At 36.0% G+C, this 22,180-nt stretch overlaps 3 protein-coding genes and 1 long non-coding RNA gene across 7 annotated transcripts; 3 read left to right on the plus strand and 1 right to left on the minus strand.

Moving 5' to 3' along the window:
* Positions 1–3,016: 3,016 nt before the first annotated feature.
* On the minus strand, positions 3,017–4,725 carry LOC107429612 (uncharacterized). 2 transcript variants are annotated; one of them, XR_009635099.1, is made up of 4 exons: positions 4,569–4,725; positions 4,107–4,436; positions 3,688–3,957; positions 3,017–3,597 (listed from the first exon to the last, which is right to left on the minus strand). It is a non-coding gene; the product is annotated as an uncharacterized LOC107429612 (long non-coding RNA). The 2 variants fall into 2 exon arrangements; XR_009635098.1 differs by having other exon boundaries at positions 3,688–3,977.
* Positions 4,726–4,924: 199 nt separating this feature from the next.
* On the plus strand, positions 4,925–10,235 carry LOC107429637 (tRNA(adenine(34)) deaminase, chloroplastic). Its single transcript, XM_025078406.3, has 5 exons — positions 4,925–5,081; positions 5,460–9,076; positions 9,152–9,239; positions 9,604–9,731; positions 9,823–10,235. The coding sequence occupies exons 2-5, from the start codon at positions 5,553–5,555 to the stop codon at positions 10,088–10,090; spliced, it is 4,008 nt and encodes a 1,335-aa protein (XP_024934174.3). The 5' UTR covers positions 4,925–5,081; positions 5,460–5,552; the 3' UTR covers positions 10,091–10,235.
* Positions 10,236–11,756: 1,521 nt separating this feature from the next.
* Positions 11,757–15,618, plus strand: LOC107429640 (pentatricopeptide repeat-containing protein At3g49710). Of its 3 annotated transcripts, none has more exons than XM_048462921.2 (2): positions 11,757–14,295; positions 15,028–15,618. In XM_048462921.2, exon 1 carries the CDS (start codon positions 11,912–11,914, stop codon positions 14,075–14,077), a length of 2,166 nt encoding a protein of 721 aa, XP_048318878.2. In that variant the 5' UTR covers positions 11,757–11,911; the 3' UTR covers positions 14,078–14,295; positions 15,028–15,618. The 3 variants fall into 3 exon arrangements, with proteins under 3 accessions (XP_048318878.2, XP_015895848.2, XP_015895849.2); XM_016040362.4 differs by having other exon boundaries at positions 15,049–15,618; XM_016040363.4 differs by having other exon boundaries at positions 15,083–15,618.
* A 3,273-nt stretch (positions 15,619–18,891) lies between these two features.
* LOC132800166 (uncharacterized) lies at positions 18,892–20,181 on the plus strand. Its single transcript, XM_060813188.1, has 3 exons — positions 18,892–19,274; positions 19,400–19,403; positions 19,747–20,181. Exons 1-3 carry the CDS (start codon positions 18,892–18,894, stop codon positions 20,179–20,181), a joined length of 822 nt encoding a protein of 273 aa, XP_060669171.1.
* The last annotated feature ends 1,999 nt before the right edge of the window (positions 20,182–22,180 follow it).

Raw genomic sequence — 22,180 nt, forward strand, 5'->3', positions numbered from 1 at the left:
ACCGTACGAAAGCCTGTACCAAGGCAGTCAACGTCTCAGAAACGAGAGCTCTGTTTCTGACAAACGAACAACTCCGAGAGACGGAATGGAATTCCTTATCCACCACATGCCGAGACCATCCAAGAAAACCCAAAAAAAAAAAAAAAAAAAAAAAAAAAAAAAAAAAAAAAAACGAATTTAACACAAATTCCAAATTGAAATAAATGACTGAACCAAAACACAAACAGATGGCGTGCGTGATAAGAACTTTTACTTTAGTTTTTACGCCTGTGACGCTGCCTCTGCATTCCCACTCAACGGAGGAGGAGAGACGAATCGCTAACATCTCAGGGAGTAGAGGAGGATGTAGAGAGAGGCTGAAGAAGAAGAAGAAGAGTGAAAATTAGAGAGGAGCTTAGGCAACGGGTATATAAAGGGAGAGAATTTCAATTTTGAAATACTAACGGCCTTTTTTTTTTTTTTTTAAAAAGCAAAAAACACAACGGTTACTTTATGGGAAATTTGGTTTGGGCCTCAAAGATTCTTTTTTTTTTTTTTTTTTTTTTTATAATTATAAAATATATATATATATATATATATAACTTTGGTTAAAAAGGATGAAATTTTTTGTTTATTTGTTGCCTTGCGATACTGAAGTCGTCCGAAGTTTCTACCTAAGAGTCACTCTTGCAGATGGGAGTGGGAAAGTTTTTGCTTGGTCTACTGGTCCCGCTGCAACTGAATTGTTACAAATATCTCCGGACGAATTCTATAAACTCCCTGAGGTGATTTGTTTAAACTCAAACATACGGAGACATGTTGCTTAAATTTATTATTACTATTTTAATCCCTGAGAAGCACTTTTGAAGAATTGCATCACATATATAATGTTCTGTTTTTTGTTCCAAACCATTTAGATGGTCTGAATTTTCAAATAGACTATATCACATTTTTACTTAGCCATTTTTGTGCACTTGTAACAAGTTATCTAGCTGCTTTCTCCTCTAAATCAATCTGTGCTGATATTGCAGGAAGAACAAGTTATGTATCCATCTTCATTAGAGAATGAGAGGTTCATGGTTGCATTAGTTAGTTGCAAGAGGAAAGTTTCTGGAGTCGATGATGGCTTTCTGCTTGAAGATGATGCAATTTCAAGGGAGATTACTCGTGCATTAAAATGTGAATAGTTTTAAGTTGCTGAAAAGATGTTTTGACTTATCAAAATATACATACACAAATATTTTTTTGGTCGGGAAATTCGAATTCATATTTGTTAACTGAAATTTTGGCCAAGCTACTGGACTGTTCCTACCCGAAGTATTAATATTATATATATATATATATATATACATACATACATAATGTCACCACAAATCTTTGGCACGATCTTTCAATATATTTGCAGTAGAATATGGATTATTTCCCTCTCTAATTAACATCAATACTTTTATGTGACATTGATCGGCTTTCTGTGTCATTATCATTTATAGTTTTATTTGGTAAATCATTATCTTTTATAGTTAGACACACTTTATTCTGTTTGGTTAATTGAATGAGATTTACGCCTAAAATGATGAGGACAACAGGAGAAACGTAAGGATTTCGAAGAGCAAATGCAACTGTATATAAACGAGAAAAAGCTTACTTGGTGAACAGAGAAACTGAGAAAGACCATAGATACCTAAAGAAGTATATATATATATAATGTATATACATATTTTTGGTCAGGATGTCCAGATTATAGCCTATCTCTATATATATATATATATATATATATTTTTTTTTTTTTTCCCATTAAAACAAAAGAGTGAAAGTCAAAAGCTAATTGGTATATCATATTGATACAATTTGTGAAGGCAAAAAGAGATAGTGATTTGAGAAAGTATACGATGCCTTCAATTGCATATGCTATTGTTATAATATGCAGTTGTTGATAATGTCTATTTATGTAACAAATTTAGTTGCGTGCCTCCAATTGCAAATGGTCTTGTTATACTACTTTATAAAACCATAATATGCCTATAAACCATAATCACAGAAACTGCTGTGACACTTTTAAAAGCGTGCATAACATGACTAGGAATCAGACATTATACATACTTTCAGCTCCTCATATTACTGTCAATGAACTTATTTTATCCCCAAAAATTGTTTTTTCTGTTCATCATTCAGAAAATTATGGTCGAAATAATGTCATATTTTGACAAAAAGCCTCAAAATCCTTTAGACAAATAAAGATCCCAACTTTCTTCAGCTAAACTAAAAAAAAATTTCATGTAAAACTAGTCTAATTTCACTACTATTTGTTGCTTACTAAATCTCAAGACAAAGATTTAGGCATTTCATATCTTACTGCTAAGAAAGCGGCAAATAAATAAAAAATGTTGCACTGATAAAGCTATTCACAATTATTATGACCTGGCAAACTCTTCTTATTATGTTTTGCATTCCTTTCCTGAGCATGCTCGCTCCGTTTTTTTCTCATATGAAAAATAGTAAACATATATAAGAAGAAAATCCATTTTCTCTTGACATAATCCATTCCCCCGGCCCCCCTCCTTTTTTTTTTTTTTTTTTTTTTCCCTCCTTTGGTTTCTAAAGATGACATGATATTTGCAAGCTGTACTTGACAAAGTAATCCTAATTTATATAATAGAATTCTTTCCTACTAGCAATTGTGTATCCTAAACTTCTAAAAGATCTAAAGCAGATATGAGCAAGGGGAATAATTTTATCACACTCTTCGTGTATTTAATTAAATAAACCATCTTTTATATTTATGTTTCTCTATGGAAGGACAGCAAGTTGCTTATCTTCTTAGACAAACCAATGCAGCAAACTATTATAGTTAACAGGTTAGTTGAAAAAAGAAAACGATGCAAACATTATGCAGGTCAAGCTTCTTACTTAAGCAAATCAGTCGAAACAATTCTCAATCACCCCCAATTTTTCTCAAAGTAAACGGACAACAATAGAAAGATTTAAAACGTAAATTAAGGCATATATATACTAGGGAAATAAGAGCTACATTTTCATCTGGAATGCAAAATTTGGTTAAGATATCAGATTATAAAATACTCAAATATAGCATCTGTCACCACTGTTGGTGGAATGTCACTCATCACTCTTACATAAACTGTGATGATCACCACAGGTCACATCAAGAAAAGCACGCAACTTTACCCACAGCATCAAAACTAAAAAAATTATAACACGGGGTCAGGTTATACATTTTGTTGACCCCAAAGAGAAAAACATGCATAAACAAACATGAATTACAACTAAAGCTAACATGGCAGTCTATCGATCCCTAATTCTGTTCTCAAAGTCCTATTAGAGCTCAACAGGAAATTAGTGTGAACCTCACTACCAATTTGAAGGTGTACCGACCAGCACATCTGTCCTGTGCCTCAGCAGCTTTGTCCTTTTCATTTTCTTGATAATATCAAACATCTTGGGATTGAAGAAGCTGTCACGGACAAACTTCCTCTCCTCAGCTTGAATCTCCATGACAGCACTTGGATATGGGTTTGGAGGCTTCTTCCCTTAAGCATGGGCAATTTGCTTCAACCGAACATATGCCTTCTTTTTAGATTTCTTCTTCCCCCAATATTCCATCTATAAATACAACAACAAAAACTTATATTCAGACTGCATGAAGAGTGAGAACTAACAAATCATTTAAAAAGGAAAGAAGCAGATATTGACATGGGCAACCGCCACTGCTTCCTCCTCTCTAACGCCTTGCTCTTCAACTCAAGCACCCGCAGAACCAAAAACGCAGGCTAGAGGAGGATCAAAAGCACAAAGCCTGTTCCAACATAAACCCTAACAGCAAGTGAATTCCATATTCATGCACGGATGTTCATGCTTGGAAAAAGCGATGCTTCTGGAAGAATTTCTTAATATAGACATCCTCAGGGAGATTGATCCTCTTCTCTTCTCCATCATTAAGGGGAAATGTTGCAGGCGGTGCCCCTGGTCAAAACCCATTCAATCTATATAAACAGCAAAATTTAAATATAAATGAGATGATGAATTTATCACATCTAGAAAAATTTCTTGCAAGAGAAAATTACGAGACACAGAGAGAGAGAGAGAGAGAGACGAAATAAAAAAAACCCTACTGTTGCATGGGTTTGAGCCAACGAGGCTCGGCCCTGGCTAAAAGCCCTTCACAAGCTTTTTGGTTCTCGTTAGCAAACTCTCCTTTCATCAACGACATTGCAGCAAATTTGTCCTTGAAAGTACAACGAATTTGCAAAAATCACTAAGGAACAGGGAAAAATTACCAACCTTTTTTTTTTTTTCCCCAAGGGCCTTATGGCATCAAAATCAAAATGCAGGTGGGAACATAATTACAAAGTCTAAAACACACACACATTCTGTGATCCTAATTGGGGTACGGAAATTCTCCATTTGAATGGAAAATCAAAGATCAGAGACATTGAACTTATCTGCCAAAAAAAATGGACTACTCATCATAATCGGAAGAGAACACACTAGAATACACACTGAGGAGAAAAAAACCATTAAAAATCCAAGCCATAAAGTAATTTTATGAGCGAACGGAGACAGATACTACTTACCGGCGGCGATCGGAGGAAAATCAACGGCCGGCGACAAGGTATACCGAGTGGAGAAAAGGTAGAAATGCAGCACGAGAGAAAACTAGAAAAGCCGCGACTTTTTACGTTTTGACGGAAAAGTAAAAAAGATTATAAACAACATTAACATATTTATATATATATATATATATAATTTATTTATTTTTGTTTTTAATCTAATATTGCATTTTACAAAATGAAAATTGAAAATATCATTTTTTTTGGTGATTTTTTTTTTTTGGTGAATATTGAAAATATCATTTATACAACAATAAAGTACAAACCTATATAAAAATATGCTTCAGCCAAAAAAAAAAAAAACCTATATAAAAATATGGTACTAATAATAATAATAATAATACTTATTAGGCCAACTGGAAAAAAAAGTGCGCTCTGAACAAACTTTGTCTTCTCGCTTCTATTAGCGCTTGGCGTTGCTTGTTGCTCCAAGTGAGGGTATAGTTGGAGAGCTCTTTGCTCTGGCCTCAGTAAATGGTGAGTGCATCTCAGAGGAAAAACTGTGTGTGTGGTTTTCAGCTAAGAGTTCAGTCTTCAATCTTCTCTCATCTAATCTCTCTTTAATTGTTTGCTGAAAATATCTCCTTTTTTTTTTTTTTTTTTTTTTTTTTTTGTGGGGGGGTAGGTTTTGCAATTGATATGACATTATTCATTTAAGCTTTGGTAATGATGGATTGTTTTGATATCAATTTTTTTTTTTTTTGTTATTTACTTTTGAACTTGTTCTGGGTTCTTGAATGAATTACGATTCGTGAAGTTCTGCGCACACACACACATATGTATATATATATATATATATATGTGAGAATCTATTGGTGTCCGATCTATTCTGACCCACATGATTTTCCTCACCAGCTTCAGCTCAAAACATCATCCAAATCCCACTTCTGAGTTCAAGCGAAGCTTCTGAGTGTGGCTGTGTTCGTCTTTTCGCAGATAGATATAGATATGCTCAACAGCTATATTAGCTCAGGTGTATACTCTTTTGGAAGCAATGGGTCTCTTCCCTTTTCCTTCAGTGATTACTCATACTGCTTAAATGAGAGATATGAGAGAAACCCAATTCATAAATCATCATCATGTTGTTGTCACTGTTGTGCTAGCTGTGCATTTCCAATCCATAGAGTATCCATAAACCCTGGGTTTTTATATGGGTTAAGGCAATCCTCCCTGCTTCAATGGCCTGCTTCTAGAAAATTGATCTTGGGTGTTGATAGGTACTATCACCGGATTCCGGTTTATGGTATTGACCAAGGCTGTTATGAGGTCTCCTCCTCCTCTCTCAAGGAGAAGAGAATATATAACACAACTGCGGGAAGAAGAAAGGGAAGATGCTGTTGTATGGTTGAGCAAGGGAGTAATGAAATCTACCATTCAAGCCGTTTTGATGGTGCTGAGGCATTGATCAATCTGTTGAGTGAGGAAGTGGATGAGGAATATTTTGGTGGCAAAAGCAGGAATGGGATTTCTCATAAGAGATTGGCAGTAGAAAGGAGAGTCAATTCGGGAAGGAGAGAGAGAAATTTGAATTCATTTGAAAAGGTACAATTGGAAAAGAAGGAGAAATATAGTAGCAAGTGCAATAATGGGAAGAAGAAATCCGACGGGTTGAGTAATTCGAAGCATGTATTTGAACCAGTCGCAATTGAGTCCAGGGAAGAGGATTCCAAAAGGAATGACGAAAGGGGGGTACTTACTAGAAGTGATAACAGAAGGGGATTAAGAAAAGAGGATTCTAGCTGTTCATCTTATTATTCATTGTCATCTATACAGGATTTTGACAGTGAGACAGAAGTTCATGATAAGCATGAACAAGAAGAGTCTTTTACTGGGTATAAGGACTCAGGATGGAAAGGAGAAGGTACATATGATGGTGCCTTAGTACAGAAACACAAGATTATTGGAGATGGTGAAGAGGAGCATGTAAAAGTATCAGAACAGAGAAAAAATGCAGTTGGGGGTGTTGCTGAGTGGGATTGGAGAAATAAATCAGAGAAGAAGCTTGCTGATACATTGGTTGAAGAAAGACAGTCTAGTAGGGAACACTCTGGAATGCATACAAGAGTTTCAGGAACCCATGAAAGTAACTATGGCAAAGCCTCCAGTTCTTACAAGCGATTCAGTGATGAGGAAGAAAATTCAGCTTTGACAGTGACTTTGGAGGAAGGCACAAGAAAGCAATATGCTCAAAAAGGGAACCAAGGTGATAAAGTACCTACTACATCTAGAAGGAAATTCCCAGATAATAAAGAAAGGTCAGTGTTCCTCAGAGGTGACAGTGAAACATCTTCGCAGCAGCAGGAAAGATATAGTAGTAGGGTAGAAAACCTAGAGACAAATGTTAATCTTATAGGCGAAGCAAAAAAAGTGCAGCACAGTGAAGTTAGCCATCTTACCAAAAAAGAAAGTTTTAGCAGAAATGACAAGGATCTTAGAAGAAAGTCAGGAAAAGATTTGGATACTGAAAGGACCTTCATTTCTCAAAGGCAGTCTGAAATTGGAATGATAGGTTGGGAAGAAAATGCTAAAATGGTTTCCAATTCAGTTCAGGAGACACAAGAGCAATTCCAACATACAGGTCAAAACATCCTTGGACAAGCCAACTTGAGAGGAAAATCTCAACAATCCACTGAAACGTTAGAAGCCTGTAGTAATATCGAGAAGGCTTCCATTATCCAGTCTGAAATCGAGAAGGCTTCCATTATCCAGTCTGAAACTACTTTGAATAGCCAGGTGAGAAACACAAATTTAGTTTCTGTTACATGTGCAGAATCAATAAATCCTCAGAGAATTCGATCCAGAACAGGCTCCAATGATACAACTGCAATCTCAGTGGCTCATGCCACGGGAACAGAGAGCATTCCTAGTTCTCAATGTGCTTCCGAAATAAAAATTGTTAATCAAGAAAGTAATACAATATTAATTGGGATAGCTGGTGAAACAGGAGAAGGAAGTAAGCAAACTAATGAAAAACTCAAGCAAATCAGTTCAAGAAAGGAGGACAAAAGGCCTGCTAGGCCTTCAAATTTTTATGAGAGAGACTTGGAAGAGGCCTCTACATTTCAAGGATCTTTGAATTTGGTTTCTCAAACTGGTATTCAGCAGATTGGTATGGGGGACCATAGTAGCTCACAGGCAATGGTAATGCCTCCTCCATCTCAGTTGATAGCTAGAAGTTCAATCCAAGATGACTCAACAAGTGGACATAAGGCTGAAGAAGTTTTCAGTACAACTTCAGACAGGGGCTCTAGTGCCTTGAATGCAAGTTCAAGAGGACGTCATGGGGAGCCTATGAATGTCATTACCCCTGACGATGCTCTGGGTTCTGCTGATCGTATACAGAAATCCTCCATGCAGTTTGTTGGAGAGTTTGTTGAGAAGATGAGGCATGAAGTCTCAACCTCTGAAGTCCAGAAAGTGAGGCACGTTGCCGAAACAAAATTAACATCTGAAGAGGACAAGTTGAGGGAAAAAAGTTCCAGTCCATATGTTTCTGAAGACTTCCAGCAAAAGGAGCAGCATGAAGCTCGTTCATCTGGAGGTTCTGGAACAAAGGGACCTTCAGATGAAATGTGGGATGTAGCAGACCCATCTATTCGTAAAAGTCCTATGGAAGAAGAAGGGGAGGCCACAGTGACAGGTGGCAATGTTATTGTCAGGAGAAGTGGCAGGTCCTTTTGGAATATTGTTTCAGATGTAGTTCGACTGAGGTGGGGTTCACGTTCTGAAACCCCTAGTTCTGCTGCAAGGTCAGGTGGAAAAATTTCATCAAATGATTCTGTCGGTAGTGAGGCATGGTTTTCATCCCGTGAGCCTGAGGAGAACAAAGACAAACATACAAAGGAAAAAGGCCCACAATCTGAAACTGCATCTGATCAGATGCAACATCAAGGAGAAGAGTCTGGCATACTCAGATCAGTGGACAAAGTAAGATATCTTGAAGCAGAAACATCATTTTCTACAAATATAGTGGATAGTGCATCAACATCAGAGGGCATTTTGTTGCCTTCTGGTGATGGAACTCTAGGCTTTAACAGATATGGAAAAAGTGTTGAAGGTACTTCTTCTGACATGCAAATAGCAGGATTATCCTTACCATCAGATGCTAGAGGAGTGAGGTCTACAATTGTAAGTGAGATTTCAAGTACCAATAATGATAAGGAGTCTAGTAGTGGTTTGAGGGAGCACATGGAGCTACCTGCTGGTGGAAACCTTGATGAAGTATTATTAGGGAGTGAGGGAAAGGATGGAGAGTTGAAAAGAAGGAAGTTCCAGCGGAACAAACAAGTGCCCAAAGACAGATTTGATGAGTGGGAAGAAGCCTATAAACTTGAAAATGAGCAACGAAAAATTGATGAAATGTTTATGAGAGAAGCATTGTTAGAAGCTAAGAAGGCTGCTGATACCTGGGAGGTGCCTGTCGGGGCTGTATTAGTGCAACATGGAAAAATTATTGCTCGTGGATGCAACCTGTAAGTTTATATGCTCATGCATATGCTAGAGCTAATTTTTCTTCTAGGTATTGATATATGAAATATGTATTTCAGAGTGGAAGAGTTACGAGATTCTACTGCCCATGCTGAAATGATTTGCATACGGGAGGCTTCAAAGCTACTTCGTACATGGAGGCTTTCAGTAATTTTCTCTACTCTTTTAAACCCAATGTGTGTGTGTGTATATATATATATATACATATATGTATATATGCATACAACTTTTCAAACATATTTTGTATATTGTGTAAAACATGTTGTTCATTGGATGGTGTGCTGCAATTTGTGAAGCACTTTAAATTACGTATACTTTATTTGTCTGAAATGATATGCATGGTATGATTCCTATTCCATATCGTATCCCAATGACTATGAATATTCAAATAACTATTTGGCAGAAATACAAACCATAAATACTCAAGGTGTCCTCAAGGGTTTACTTGCAAGTTACTGATACACATTGCTATGTCATGTACCTTGTTTTAACTCCATACTATGTTTTTCAGGAATCTACACTTTATGTAACACTTGAACCATGTCCCATGTGTGCTGGAGCAATACTTCAAGCAAGAGTTGACACTCTTGTCTGGGGAGCCCCCAATAAGCTTCTTGGAGCTGATGGCAGCTGGATAAGGTAAATTAATTATAAAGTTTTCAGATTTGGATTTAATTCATCTTTGACATTAATGGTGCATTAAATTTGAATGCTGAACATCATTTTGCAGGCTTTTCCCTGATGGGGGAGGGAATAACTTAGAACTTTCTGATAAGCCTGCTGCTCCTGTCCATCCATTCCACCCAAAAATGAATATCCGGCGTGGTATATTGGCATCAGAATGTGCAGATGTAATGCAACAATTTTTCCAGCTGAGACGAAGGAAGAAGGAAAAGAAAGCAGAACCAACCCCAACGTCTGGACTTTCTATTTCACACCATCCATCAAAATTTCTTAGAAGGATGCATGATATCTTCCACATGATGTTCTGTTTGTAACCCTTCGTGCTTTCAATAAAATTTCTTAGAATTTATTTTGTATTTTGCTTCTTAAATAAAAGTTTTGTTGTATCAACTCTCAATATCCGAGATCAAAGATGCACAATTCTGATTATTGAATGTTTTAAAAAATAAAATGACAAAACGGGCAAAACTCAATTACATGGGAGTAAGATACTACAGATTTGCCAAGCAAGAAAAGTAAAATGTGTCTACAACTTAGGATTAAGAGCTTGTTGTCAATCCAAGTACAAACAAAAATTTAAATATGCAATTTATTTTCCACCAGCACAGCAATTAGGGAATTGGAATCCTAAAATTCATTCTTGCAGTAGTTAGCTGTTTTCCATGTAGTCTTCAGCTTGGTCTTAGATATGATAGAATGAAAACTCAATGTACAGAAGAAATAAAGGGATTGCTGTTAGAGCCTGTTGGTCATGCTCTTGTTGTTTTCAAACTTGTTTTCAGAAAACATGATTAGACAACAGATTTTCAGAAACAACTTTGAAACATTCTCATATGTAATGGCCAGAATGTGTGTAATTTTTAAAAACTAAAACATTAATTTCTAAAAACAGAAGGGGGGGAGGAAAAAAACCTAATATGTTTCTGATCATTTATTTTACCCAGAGTGCATTCTAAACATGAAAAAAAAAAAAAAAAAAAAATTGATGATTGATAACAAATAATAAGCATATATAAATAAGTAGGCTAACAACTTCTTCATCCTTACTTGTAAATCCATCAGCCCATGTACTTTTTCCTGCATTTTTCAAAATCAACTTTCATGCAGTTTTTTATTGCCGTCTGTGGTTAGCGGTTATGTTTTACTTGCCAACGGCAATGCATACGACGAGCATCCATGCTCAAATGAAAATGTGGTTGTTTAAAAGGATCAGGAATTTCAGGTATTTTCTGATCAGGTATTAATGAGGGTGAGAAAAGATCAGGTGAAAACTGAGGAGGTAATGGGAGTGGAAGAGAAGGATCATAATCAGCTTCTATTATAATAGTATTCATCACAAACATTATTATTATTATTATTAGTAGGAGTAGTAGTAGTAGTAGTAGTAGCTTACTCGCAAATTTACTCCTAATAACGATGTTATCCATAACTTTGTTCTATGATTTCTTGAGTTGAGTATTCCTTTTGTTTTGCATATATAGAAGATTTTGAAGAGTCTCACAACTTTTTTATTTTATTTTTCCACATATAGTTAACTATTGTGTTTAATTATAAATATTATATGTGTACTTATCAGTAAGTATTTTATGAAACAGTGGTGATTGTTGGTGAAGAATAATAGCTCTCTTCTACTGTAGTTACTTATTTAATTAAAAATTCATCTATCTTTGGAATAGTCATATTTGTTATTAATTAAATTATTTATTTACGTTTTGGTCAAATATTTGTCTTTTAACAAGCAAATTATGTTTTGCAAAAAAAAAAAAAAAAAAATAACAATAATAAATAAATAATAATGAATAGTTGTAGTTTCTTTTGGCAAAAGCCAAGGTAAGCGTTTGGGGTAGAAAACGCTACGTAACAAAGAAAAACCAATATAGTAACTAGAAATTTGACTCTCCTATCCAGTTTAAAGTTGTAAGGAATCCAAAATAAATAAAACTATTAAAAAAAAAAAAAAAGGAGGGGGGGGGGGGGGTGTGTGTGTGTGTGGGGGTGGCGCCAATTCTGGGTCTAAGAAACAAGGAAAAAAGGGGCCAAAATATGCCAAATTTGCTAGATGAATAATAACCCCCCCAAAAAAAAAAAAAAAGAATTAAAAAAAAAGTGAGTTTCAACTTTTGGGACATTCTTAGATGAACCAAATCTCACTGACCCTCCAAAGCTTTCGCCACCTTTTGAAAACATGCATAGCCCACAGAGACCTTTTCACTGGGAAGTCCCTCCATGCACTCTACCTCAAGTCCCTTGTTCCTCCCTCCACCTACCTCTCCAACCATTTCATCATCCTTTACTCCAAGTGCTCTTGCCTCTCTTGGGCTCGGAGTGCTTTTGATCACACCCCATATCCCAATGTCTTCTCCTTCAATGCTATCATCTCTGCATATGCCAAGGAATCTCTTAACCACATTGCGCGCCAACTGTTTGATCAAATTCCTCAACCGGACTTGGTGTCTTATAACACTCTCATTTCTGCTTATGCCGATCGTGGTGAGATTGTACCTGCTTTGAGCTTGTTTCTGAGGATGAGAGACGAGCGTCTTGACATGGATGGCTTTACTTTATCTGCTGCAATAACAGCTTGCAGTAGTGATGTTGGTTTGATTAAGCAGTTGCATTCGCTGGTGGTCTTAAATGGGTTTGATTCCTATGTATCCGTGAACAATGCACTCTTAACGTATTACAGTAAAAATGGGTTTTTAGAGGAGGCCAAACGGTTGTTCTGTGTGATGGGTGAGGTGAGGGATGAGGTGTCATGGAATTCGATGATTGTGGCTTATGGGCAGCACCGGAAAGGGTTGAAAGCACTAGATTTGTTTCAGGAAATGGGTAGAAGGGGTTTGAATGTTGACATGTTTACTTTGGCTAGTGTTTTAACTGCATTTACATGTGTGGAGGATTTGTTGGGTGGGCTTCAATTTCATGCCAAGTTAATTAAAACAGGGTTCCACCAGAATTCTCATGTTGGTAGTGGTTTGATTGATTTATATTCAAAGTGTGCAGGTGGTATGTCAGACTGTCAGAAGATTTTTGAAGAGATTCCGGAGCCAGATTTGGTTATTTGGAACACCATGATTTCTGGGTATTCTCAGAAGGAGGAATTTTCTGAAGCCGCTCTTGATTGCTTTCAGCAGATGCAGCATGTCGGTCATCGCCCTGATGATTGCAGCTTTGTCTGTGTGATTAGTGCATGCTCCAATTTGTCATCTCCCTCTCAGGGGAAACAGATTCATTCATTAACAATCAAATCTGATATCCCATCAAATGAAATTTCAGTGAATAATGCTCTGGTTGCAATGTACTCAAAGTGTGGGAATCTTCAGGATGCAAGAAGATTATTTGATAGGATGCCAGAGCATAATACCGTCTCTTTAAATTCACTCATTGCAGGTTATGCACAACATGGGCTTGGGATGGAAGCACTGGGTCTTTTTGAGTGGATGCTTAAGTCAAACATTGTACCCACAAGCATAACATTTATCTCTGTCCTTTCTGCTTGTGCTCATACTGGAAAAGTTAAGGAGGGTCAAGATTATTTCCGTATGATGAAGGAGAAGTTTGGGATAGAACCAGAAGCTGAACATTATTCATGCATGATTGATCTGTTGGGTCGAGCAGGAAAACTTGGTGAAGCTGAGAGGCTTATTGAGACAATGCCATTTAGCCCTGGTTCCATTGGTTGGGCTGCATTACTTGGTGCCTGTAGAACTCATGGAAATATGGAGCTGGCTGAGAAGGCTGCCAAGCAGTTTCTTCAGCTTGAACCTTCAAATGCTGCTCCATATGTCATGCTTGCAAATATGTATGCTAGCGCTGGCAAATGGGAACAAGTAGCTACAGTAAGAAAGCTTATGAGAGACAGAGGCGTGAAGAAAAAACCAGGTTGTAGTTGGATTGAGGTGAATAAGAGGACACATATTTTCGTGGCCGAAGATAGTTCTCACCCAATGATAAAGGAAATTTATGAATACTTGGAGGAGATGTCAATGAAGATTAAGCAAGCTGGGTATGCGCCAGATGTTAGATGGGCTTTGGTGAAAGAAGATGGACTTGAATATATGCTAGGAGAGAAGGAGATACGATTAGGACATCATAGTGAGAAGCTTGCTGTTGCATTTGGGCTTATGTCAACGAAAGAGGGAGAGCCTATTCTTGTGGTGAAGAATCTAAGGATATGTGGAGATTGTCACAATGCAATCAAATTTATCTCTGCAATTGCTAGGAGGGAAATCACTGTGAGAGACACTCGCAGGTTCCACTGCTTTAAGGATGGGCAATGTTCTTGTGGGGATTATTGGTGATAATTAAGTTTGTTTAAGCTTCTCCAGCTCATTTTAGTCAGATAAAAATCTGGTCTTCGCAACATGAGATCTATGACTTGAACTGTTGGATACCATGTTAAACTCCCCGGAATTCAGAATCAATCGCTTCCATGATTAAGAAAGCAATAGCTTTTGATCCAGTATCAGCAGCTGAAGCTCAGTGTCTTTATTTACCTGAACCCTCAGTTAAGCTTTGGGTGAGTCAAATCTTGCATCTTGACTTTTGTTAGCCACATTGATCTTAGTTTATTTTGGTTCAATCCTTGGTTAATCGGCTTCTCTATTTGAGGGTTGCTTAATGATGTATTGACTTTACATTATCAGCAATTAATTTATTTCTTGCCTCATGACGTATGTGTACTTACTCCTAAATGGGTATAAAAACATATAATTTGCAGACTGATACAAATTTAATACAGAAAGAAAAATGTATGAGAATTATTGGTCATTGTGTATTCATCATATACGCTCCAACTTAAATTGATACAATGTTATTATTGGCACAGCATGAATCTAATGGAATAATAGATGAATGCAATGAGTTAATGAAGTGGCAGTAGGTGCGTTTTTCTTTAGCTTTTGGCCACCATGCTCTGCTTTCAAGTAACCAAACTCTTCAAGGAAGTATTTTTAATAGCTATCTCTCTAACTAGCACAAACTTGCTTAATGGACATGGACCTTTTAGTAAAATGAAGTTTGTCTCGTTTGGTACATTAGTAATTTATTACTTGGAAGTGAATTTAAAGATGACTTCGGTTCTTTGGGTTAGATATGTAGAAAGAGTTTCTTAAAAGGGATTTTATGATTTACTAACAGTTAGAAGGGAAAAGAACCAATGACATAAACATAATTGAACGTATGTTACTAGAAAAACTACGCATAATATTTCTATGTGTATATTTACTATGGTTGATACTGTATTTCCTAGTCTGCAATACTGTGCTCTCAGGTGAACAATTACCTGCCCTCCATGATGTGTCCAGTTATCACTGAGGAAGCAGCCGCCCTGAGCACTTCCATCAATCATTGTAGCAGGACATATGGTGGTGAGGCTGAGGCAGTGAATCAAGAATCGGTTGGGGACATGCTGACGGTAACTGTATACATCAGTGAATCAAGAATCGGTTGGGGACATGCTGACAGTGACTGTATACATCATCAGGAAACTAATTATGCTCAAGCCCAGTTACTGATTCTATAGTTTCCTACCACAAGACTTGTTCTTCCACTGGTACCGGTGATACTGGTTTAGTTGTGTGAAAAATCAAGTGGAATATCAACAGCCCTTAGCACAGGCCAAATCATGGTGTAGACATGTTTACGTTAGTTTTGTTGAATTCTAATAGATTGGAAGATAAAATTTACCAATCTCAATTTTATTTACCTTCAATTCTACAAGTAAACCAAAATAAACATTAGTATTTTCTGGAATAAAACAGATTGTTTATACATGGAAGTATTGACTTGTTAAAAATGTAACCGAGTAATAGATGTCACAGTTAGTTTGTGGTGTCTTACATATATATTTTCTTCATAATAACTTGCAAACTATGACCAGATATGATGCCAAAGTTTATATTAGGTTTGCACAAAACTGCTTAAATCTAGATACGAGCCTTTTCATTTACTTGATAAAAACAAACAGAAGTCCCTCTTTTTATTTTTTTTGTTGTAATTTCTACCTTTGGTTTTTTGGTGAACAATTTCTTCCTTTTATTAACTTTGGCTTAATGCATATTTTCAATTGGGTATTTTGGTCATTTACCTTTCAAGGTGAGTATGGAGTTTTCTTGCAGTGCAAAAAGATCCACCGTTCTTTTAAACGGTAACGCCATGTTGGCCTTTTACAAATAAGCCAATGTTTGGCTTATCATCTAGGTCAGTCCAAACGATAGGACCAAGTTGCTTAGTTACCGAACCCCACAAAAAAATAACAATAATAATAATAATAATAATAATAACAATACAAAATAAAAGATTGGGCTAATTACTAGCATTTGATGGTCGATCGAAAAAAAAAAAAAAACTTATAATTTCATCAAATTCCAAGAAAGTCAAATCGTTTATAAGTTTTAAAATTTTAAAAATGAATTTGAATATCTAAAAATATGCAAATAATATACATGCGATACACACGTTATATATATAATAAAAGGAAAGAGAATGAAAAATGTAGTTTTCTTACTCTTTTTTGGGTGAAAGAGTGAAAAATATAGGGATAACGAAACACATAGTGAATTCTTCATTATTATTTTTTCATAGTTTGGAATCACTATGGAATAAAAATTATCAGATTGATTTTGTATTTATTTATATATGAACAAATATTGAAATTGCTACTTGAAGCGATTGAATTGTAATAAAGATAATTTAATATTTCTAAATGGGTGTGCGTTTTTTGTATCAATAGTTTTGATAAGGATTTTTGACAAATGATCTCAATTTTTATACTGATGTAATTTAACAGTTTATTTAAAACAATATGCAAGTAATATACAAATATGCATATAATATACATGCAAATACACACATTATATAAAATAAGAAGAAAGAGAATGAAAATTGTAGTTTTCTCAGTCTTTTTTGGGCGAAAGAGTGAAAAATATAGGAAAAGAATTGGGATAAGAAAACACATGGTGAATTCCTCATTATTAATTTTTCATAGGTTCAAATCACTATTGAATAAAAATTATTAGATTGATACGGTATTTATTTATATAAAGACAAATATTGAAATTGCTACTTGAAGTGAAGGCATTGTAATAAAGATAACTTAATATTCATAAATAGGTATCCGTTTCTTATATCAATAGTTTCGATAAGGATTTTTGACAAATGATTTCAATCTTTAAACTGATATAATCTAACAGTAGACATATATGTGCATTTAAGACAATTTATATAATTTATTTTAATTTTAAAAAACAATATTTGTTATCATAAAACTATTACAAATCTTCAATATTCTCTCCCATAAAAAAAATATTTTCTCTCTCCTACTTTTTTTTTTTTTGGGGGAAAATGAAAAATCTCTCACATTAATTTTTGTGTAGCCAAAAAAGCATATTGATTATTAAGATATTTATATCTATAGTTCCAGACATTCTAGAGCTTAATGGCCACATGTATGTTTATTGGAGAAAGGACAGGGAAATTTCTTATCTCAAAGTTTAATTTTTTCTTTTTTGGTTAACTATATATTTCCACGTTTAATTGAAGCCCATGAAACTAGGATTAAAGAAAGACGTATCTATATTACAATTTGCACTTAAACGTTGTAGATTTTTTTTTTTTTTTTGTCATTTACAATGATATTTATTTTACATTTATAATAATTCACTTATTTTCATTTTAGTATTTCAAACTTATAATTTTTCCAATATAAATGTGAATTAAGCTAGATTTACTTGATTTAAACAGTGTAATTTGGACGTGTAGGAGAATTAAATGTTAATTTTAGTAGACTGCACAATCACACTTACATAAAGTTTTGTATAGCCAAAAAAGCATATTGATTCTTAAGATATTCATATTGATTATTAAGATATTATATCTATAGTTACAGAGATTCTATAGCTTAATGGCCACATGTATGTTTATTGGAGAAAGGATGGGGAAATTTCTTATCTCGAAGTTTAATTTTTTCTTTTTTGGTGAAACTATATATTTCCACGTTTAATTGAGGCCCATAAAACTAGGATTAAACAAAGATGTACATAGTATTGGAATTTGCACTTAACTGATGTAGGGTTTTTTTATTTTTATTTTTTATTATTTACAATGATACTCATTTTACATTTACAATAATTCATCTATTTTCATTTTACTATTTTTAACCTGTAATTTTTCAAATATAAACGGAAATGATTTAATAATTAAGCTCAATTCACTAGACTTAACCGGCGTAATTTGGGCGTGTAGGAGAATACAATGAGAAATTTCTCGAATAGAATATGCTGAATTTACTAAACTGACAATCACACTTAAATTACGTTCACATGGGCATTTAAGGGCAAGAAGATTGAAATAGAATTTTTTTAATAATATTTCTTTCTCTATCTTTTACCGTACCATCATTATTATTATTTTTGCTAAAAATGGAGTTTCATAAACCAAAAAGGAGCAAGCAAACAAGCTTGCCAGGGATCAAAAGCTAGCACTGAAAAACCTGTCTCCTGATCTATCTTTACGATAAAAGAATTACACATGCATTGAATAGGGAAGCACCCGTCTTTACAAAAAGAAATAACCCACTAGCTGAGGATATGAGCAACATGGTTGCCAGTTCTGGGAATCCAAGAGAAAGAATCAAAACCAAAAGAAATTGACAGCAAGCTAAAGCCATATAAACAAGCCTCTGCAGACCCTACTACATGCTCTTCTAAACATATACCAAAAACATATCACGTTATGGGACATGGCTATTTTCGTTTTTGCCTTTTTTTTTTTTTTTCTTTGGTAACAGGGACACGGCTTTTTCTTACATATATAAATATTATATTGGCCATGTTAGGCTTCCCTTCAGTCACGTGCTATTGCCTGCTTGTTTTGAATATTCTTTTTCCAAATAAACCACGAGGTCAACAAGATAAAAATAATCATATACATATGTTATATGTAATATATTTAAAAATAAAATTAGAAAATAATTATCAGCTATAAATAGAAGAGTTTAATGGCAGAAAAAAAAAAAAAAAAAAACCATCCAAGTAAGAGGTAGCTAAAGAGTAAAGAGTGAGTGGAAAAAAAAAAAAAAGTAAAAAGAAAAAAAGAAAAAAGAATGATGATGTACATGGCTGCTAGAAAACCTGCCAAAGTTATAACATGGAGGGACTTGATCGGTGAGAAGGACTGGAAAGGTCTTTTGAACCCTCTGAAACCTGAACTGGGCCAGGAGCTCAGTCACTACTGTAATTTGATCAGAGTCATCGAAAACTCCTTCCAGAGCAAAAAGGATTCGCCGTTGTTGGGGCTTCCCCAACACAGCGAGAACGAACTCCTCACCATCGCCGATTTGTCAAATCACTACGTGGTGGAGAAATATTTGTATGCTTCAACCAAGAACATTAGGCCTGAGCAAGGCCATGATGATTACCCACTTGGACCGAAGTCCGGATACTCGAATTGGATCGGTTACACCAGCCGTAAGCACGGATCAAGGGACGGCCCATCTTGGTAGGAGGGAAATTGTTATCGCCATTAGAGGAACACTTAAGCACGAAGAGTGGTATCCAAAATTTTGCATGCGAAAGCCTTTTGATATATTTCATCAACATAAAACTCTTAACCTTAAGTTGCAGGAAGGTCGGTACGACTATTATGTCACCGCGGATTCTCATGTGTCTGGCTACAATTAAACAAGTTTCAGAGACCAGGCATACAGTTTCTCCATATAAGATTCTTATATGTTCCGGATAGCTTTTATCTATTTATTTATTTATTTTTAAAGTTTCTTCCTCTTCCAAAAAAAAAAAAAAAAAAAAAGTTTGAACCATCTTCTAAAAAATTGTTCAAATACCATCAGAAGCAGTTTTTCAGAACCTATTTATAACTAATTATTATTAATTTATTTCTTTTTCCAACGTTATATGATATAATGTCAATAAACTTTGCTTAGGAAATTTTATTTTTCCATAATGTGTTTCAGATTCTAGAAGTGGTGAAAGGGTTGGTGGCCAAATACCAATCGGAGGAAAACCTCAGCATTGTAGTGACGGGGTTCAGCATGGGAGGTGCATTTGAGACGTTAATTGCAACAGATCTCGTCTACAACAGATATAACAAGGCTGACGGCCGGGAAAATGCTATTCCGGTGACGGTATTTGCATTCGCCAACTCACCTCTTGGAAATAAAGATTTCTACAATGTGGCATCTAAGCTTGACGATCTTCACATTTTGCTTGTGAAACACGAAAGCGACGTAAACCCAGATAATCCAACCCAGAAAGACGATTACTATCATGTTGGAGAAAAGTTAATCGTCGAAATGGGTGTGCACGATTTGGACGTTTACAGCCTGGCCATTACTCAATCTCAACAGGTTGATCAGACTAGTCTCGCATCTATGTGCCCAGCAAAATGATTGACATATCATTGGTGGTGATGGTGATGATGATAATTGATGATCAAATTATTATCTACATTTATCAGTAAGTTTAATTTTATATTATGATTTTGTCATTTGTGAAAAACAAGGTGCACGGCTAGGAAATTTATATGTCATGCATCCTTGGGGAGATAATACAATGACCGACAAGGAAGTAATACAGGATGGAGAGGAAAAAGGAAAGGAGATGCTCCTCGGACTTTCGGCAATGAACTGAGACGTCGGGCTCGCCCCGGATGATCGACGTCATCCAACCTGGACCTAGGGGAATGGAATTTAAAAATATAAGATGCTAATCATCTCAGTGAGTGACCCTATCTACTATACAATTGTCAGGACCCGTCCAGAATTCCTTCCTGGAACCCTAGACAAGTCTTGATCCCAGGGAAATACCACCGAACCTTCCAACGGAAAATCCGGCAGCACCTCCCCTAAGGGTAGAACTTACCACAAATTTTCTGCACTGAAAACACACTTCTATAAACATCTCGTTATTCCTCCCACAAAACTACAAAATTGATTCCACAACTTTACAGCACTCCAAAGAATAGTAGCAACTCAGTGCATAAATAATAACTACACGTCCAATACAGTATACAGAGCATTATACAATAAATGTAGAATTTATACAATGACAGATAAGAAGTAATACAAGATGGAGAGGAAAAAGGGAAGAAATACTTGTTGGACTTTCGGCAACGAACTGAGACGTCGGGCTCGTCCGGACAATCAACATCTCCCAACCTGGACCTAGGGGAACGGAATTTAAAAACGTGAGATGCTAATCATCTCAGTGAGTGACCCTATCTACTGAACACCTTTAATATTAATAATATAACAATGAAAGGAATTTAATTAATATCAACAATTAAATAAATAAATAATAATAACAATTGAAGTAATATTTTCTCTCAAAACCATCACTATTCACTCCGTTGGAAATATTCCCCTTTTAAAACATTTTCACAAAACCTGATATTCGTACTTCCCGAAAACCAAGGGATCAAATAATTTAATAAACAACAATTAAATAAATAAATACCCCAAATATAAATAAAATGTAATAAATTATAATAAATAATTTTTGTACTCTTTGGGGTTTGAAATTTCTATCCGAAAAATTTGTACTTGACGCACCACACCATATACCAGTGATGCCCTCCGATACCCAGCGTCCCGAGCACCGACTGGCGGGGAGATTAAAGAGAGAAACTTGCAAACGGCACTTCGGCGTCCCGACAGTACCGCTGCTGAAACTGTCATCTCGGCCAAGGATGGGGGCGGCTATGTGCACTATATCAAATGTAACACCCCGTCCCGAATCGCACCGGAATCCGTGCACGTTGACCGAGGTTGACCGTTGACCGTTGACCGAAGGGGTCAAAAGTTGACTTTTTGACTCGGTGGGAATTTTGAGTTGACCAGGGTACCGTGGCGAAGTGCACGATGCCACGAGTTCGTAGACTGGTAGCACGTCGAAAACGGAGCTACGGTTTGAAAGTTATGGACGAAACAAGTTGCGGTCCAAACTGTCCAAGGGGTGCCGGAGTTGACTTTTTGTTTATGGGGAATTGAGCTTTGACTCATGCATGGTTGTGAAGTGCTCGTCGATACGAGTTCACAGACTAGCGGCACGCTCAAAACGGACATCCGGTTAAAAAGTTATGGACGTTTGAAGTTTACCGGATACCGTATTATTTTAATGTTTTTGGGTCGTGAACAGTGAAATGCCACGTGTCAGCTTCTGAGTGGTCCACGTGGCATGAACAGTGTCATGCAGGGTTTTAATTTTGAAAAACTCTCGGGGAAGAGAGAGAAAGAGAGAGAAGAGAGAGAAAGAGAGAGAGGAGAGAGAAAGAGAGAGAGAGGACCCGCCGGCCGCCGGCCATTTTCACGTTTTTCCGGCCTAGTTACTGTACACGCGCCGACCAGCCAGATTGCCCACCTCATTTCCGGCAAAACCTCCAAATTTCAC

This window comes from Ziziphus jujuba, chromosome 12 (assembly GCF_031755915.1).
Source record: "Ziziphus jujuba cultivar Dongzao chromosome 12, ASM3175591v1".
NCBI lineage: Eukaryota > Viridiplantae > Streptophyta > Magnoliopsida > Rosales > Rhamnaceae > Ziziphus > Ziziphus jujuba.

Coding starts and splice junctions, on each gene's coding strand:
- LOC107429637 (XM_025078406.3), top strand. CDS start 5,553: ATGCTCAACAGCTATATTAGCTCAGGTGTATACTCTTTTGGAAGCAAT. Junction 9,240..9,603: donor TTCGTACATGGAGGCTTTCA/GTAATTTTCTCT, acceptor TATGTTTTTCAG/GAATCTACACTTTATGTAAC. Junction 9,732..9,822: donor GCTGATGGCAGCTGGATAAG/GTAAATTAATTA, acceptor ATCATTTTGCAG/GCTTTTCCCTGATGGGGGAG.
- LOC107429640 (XM_048462921.2), top strand. CDS start 11,912: ATGAACCAAATCTCACTGACCCTCCAAAGCTTTCGCCACCTTTTGAAA.
- LOC132800166 (XM_060813188.1), top strand. CDS start 18,892: ATGGCTGCTAGAAAACCTGCCAAAGTTATAACATGGAGGGACTTGATC.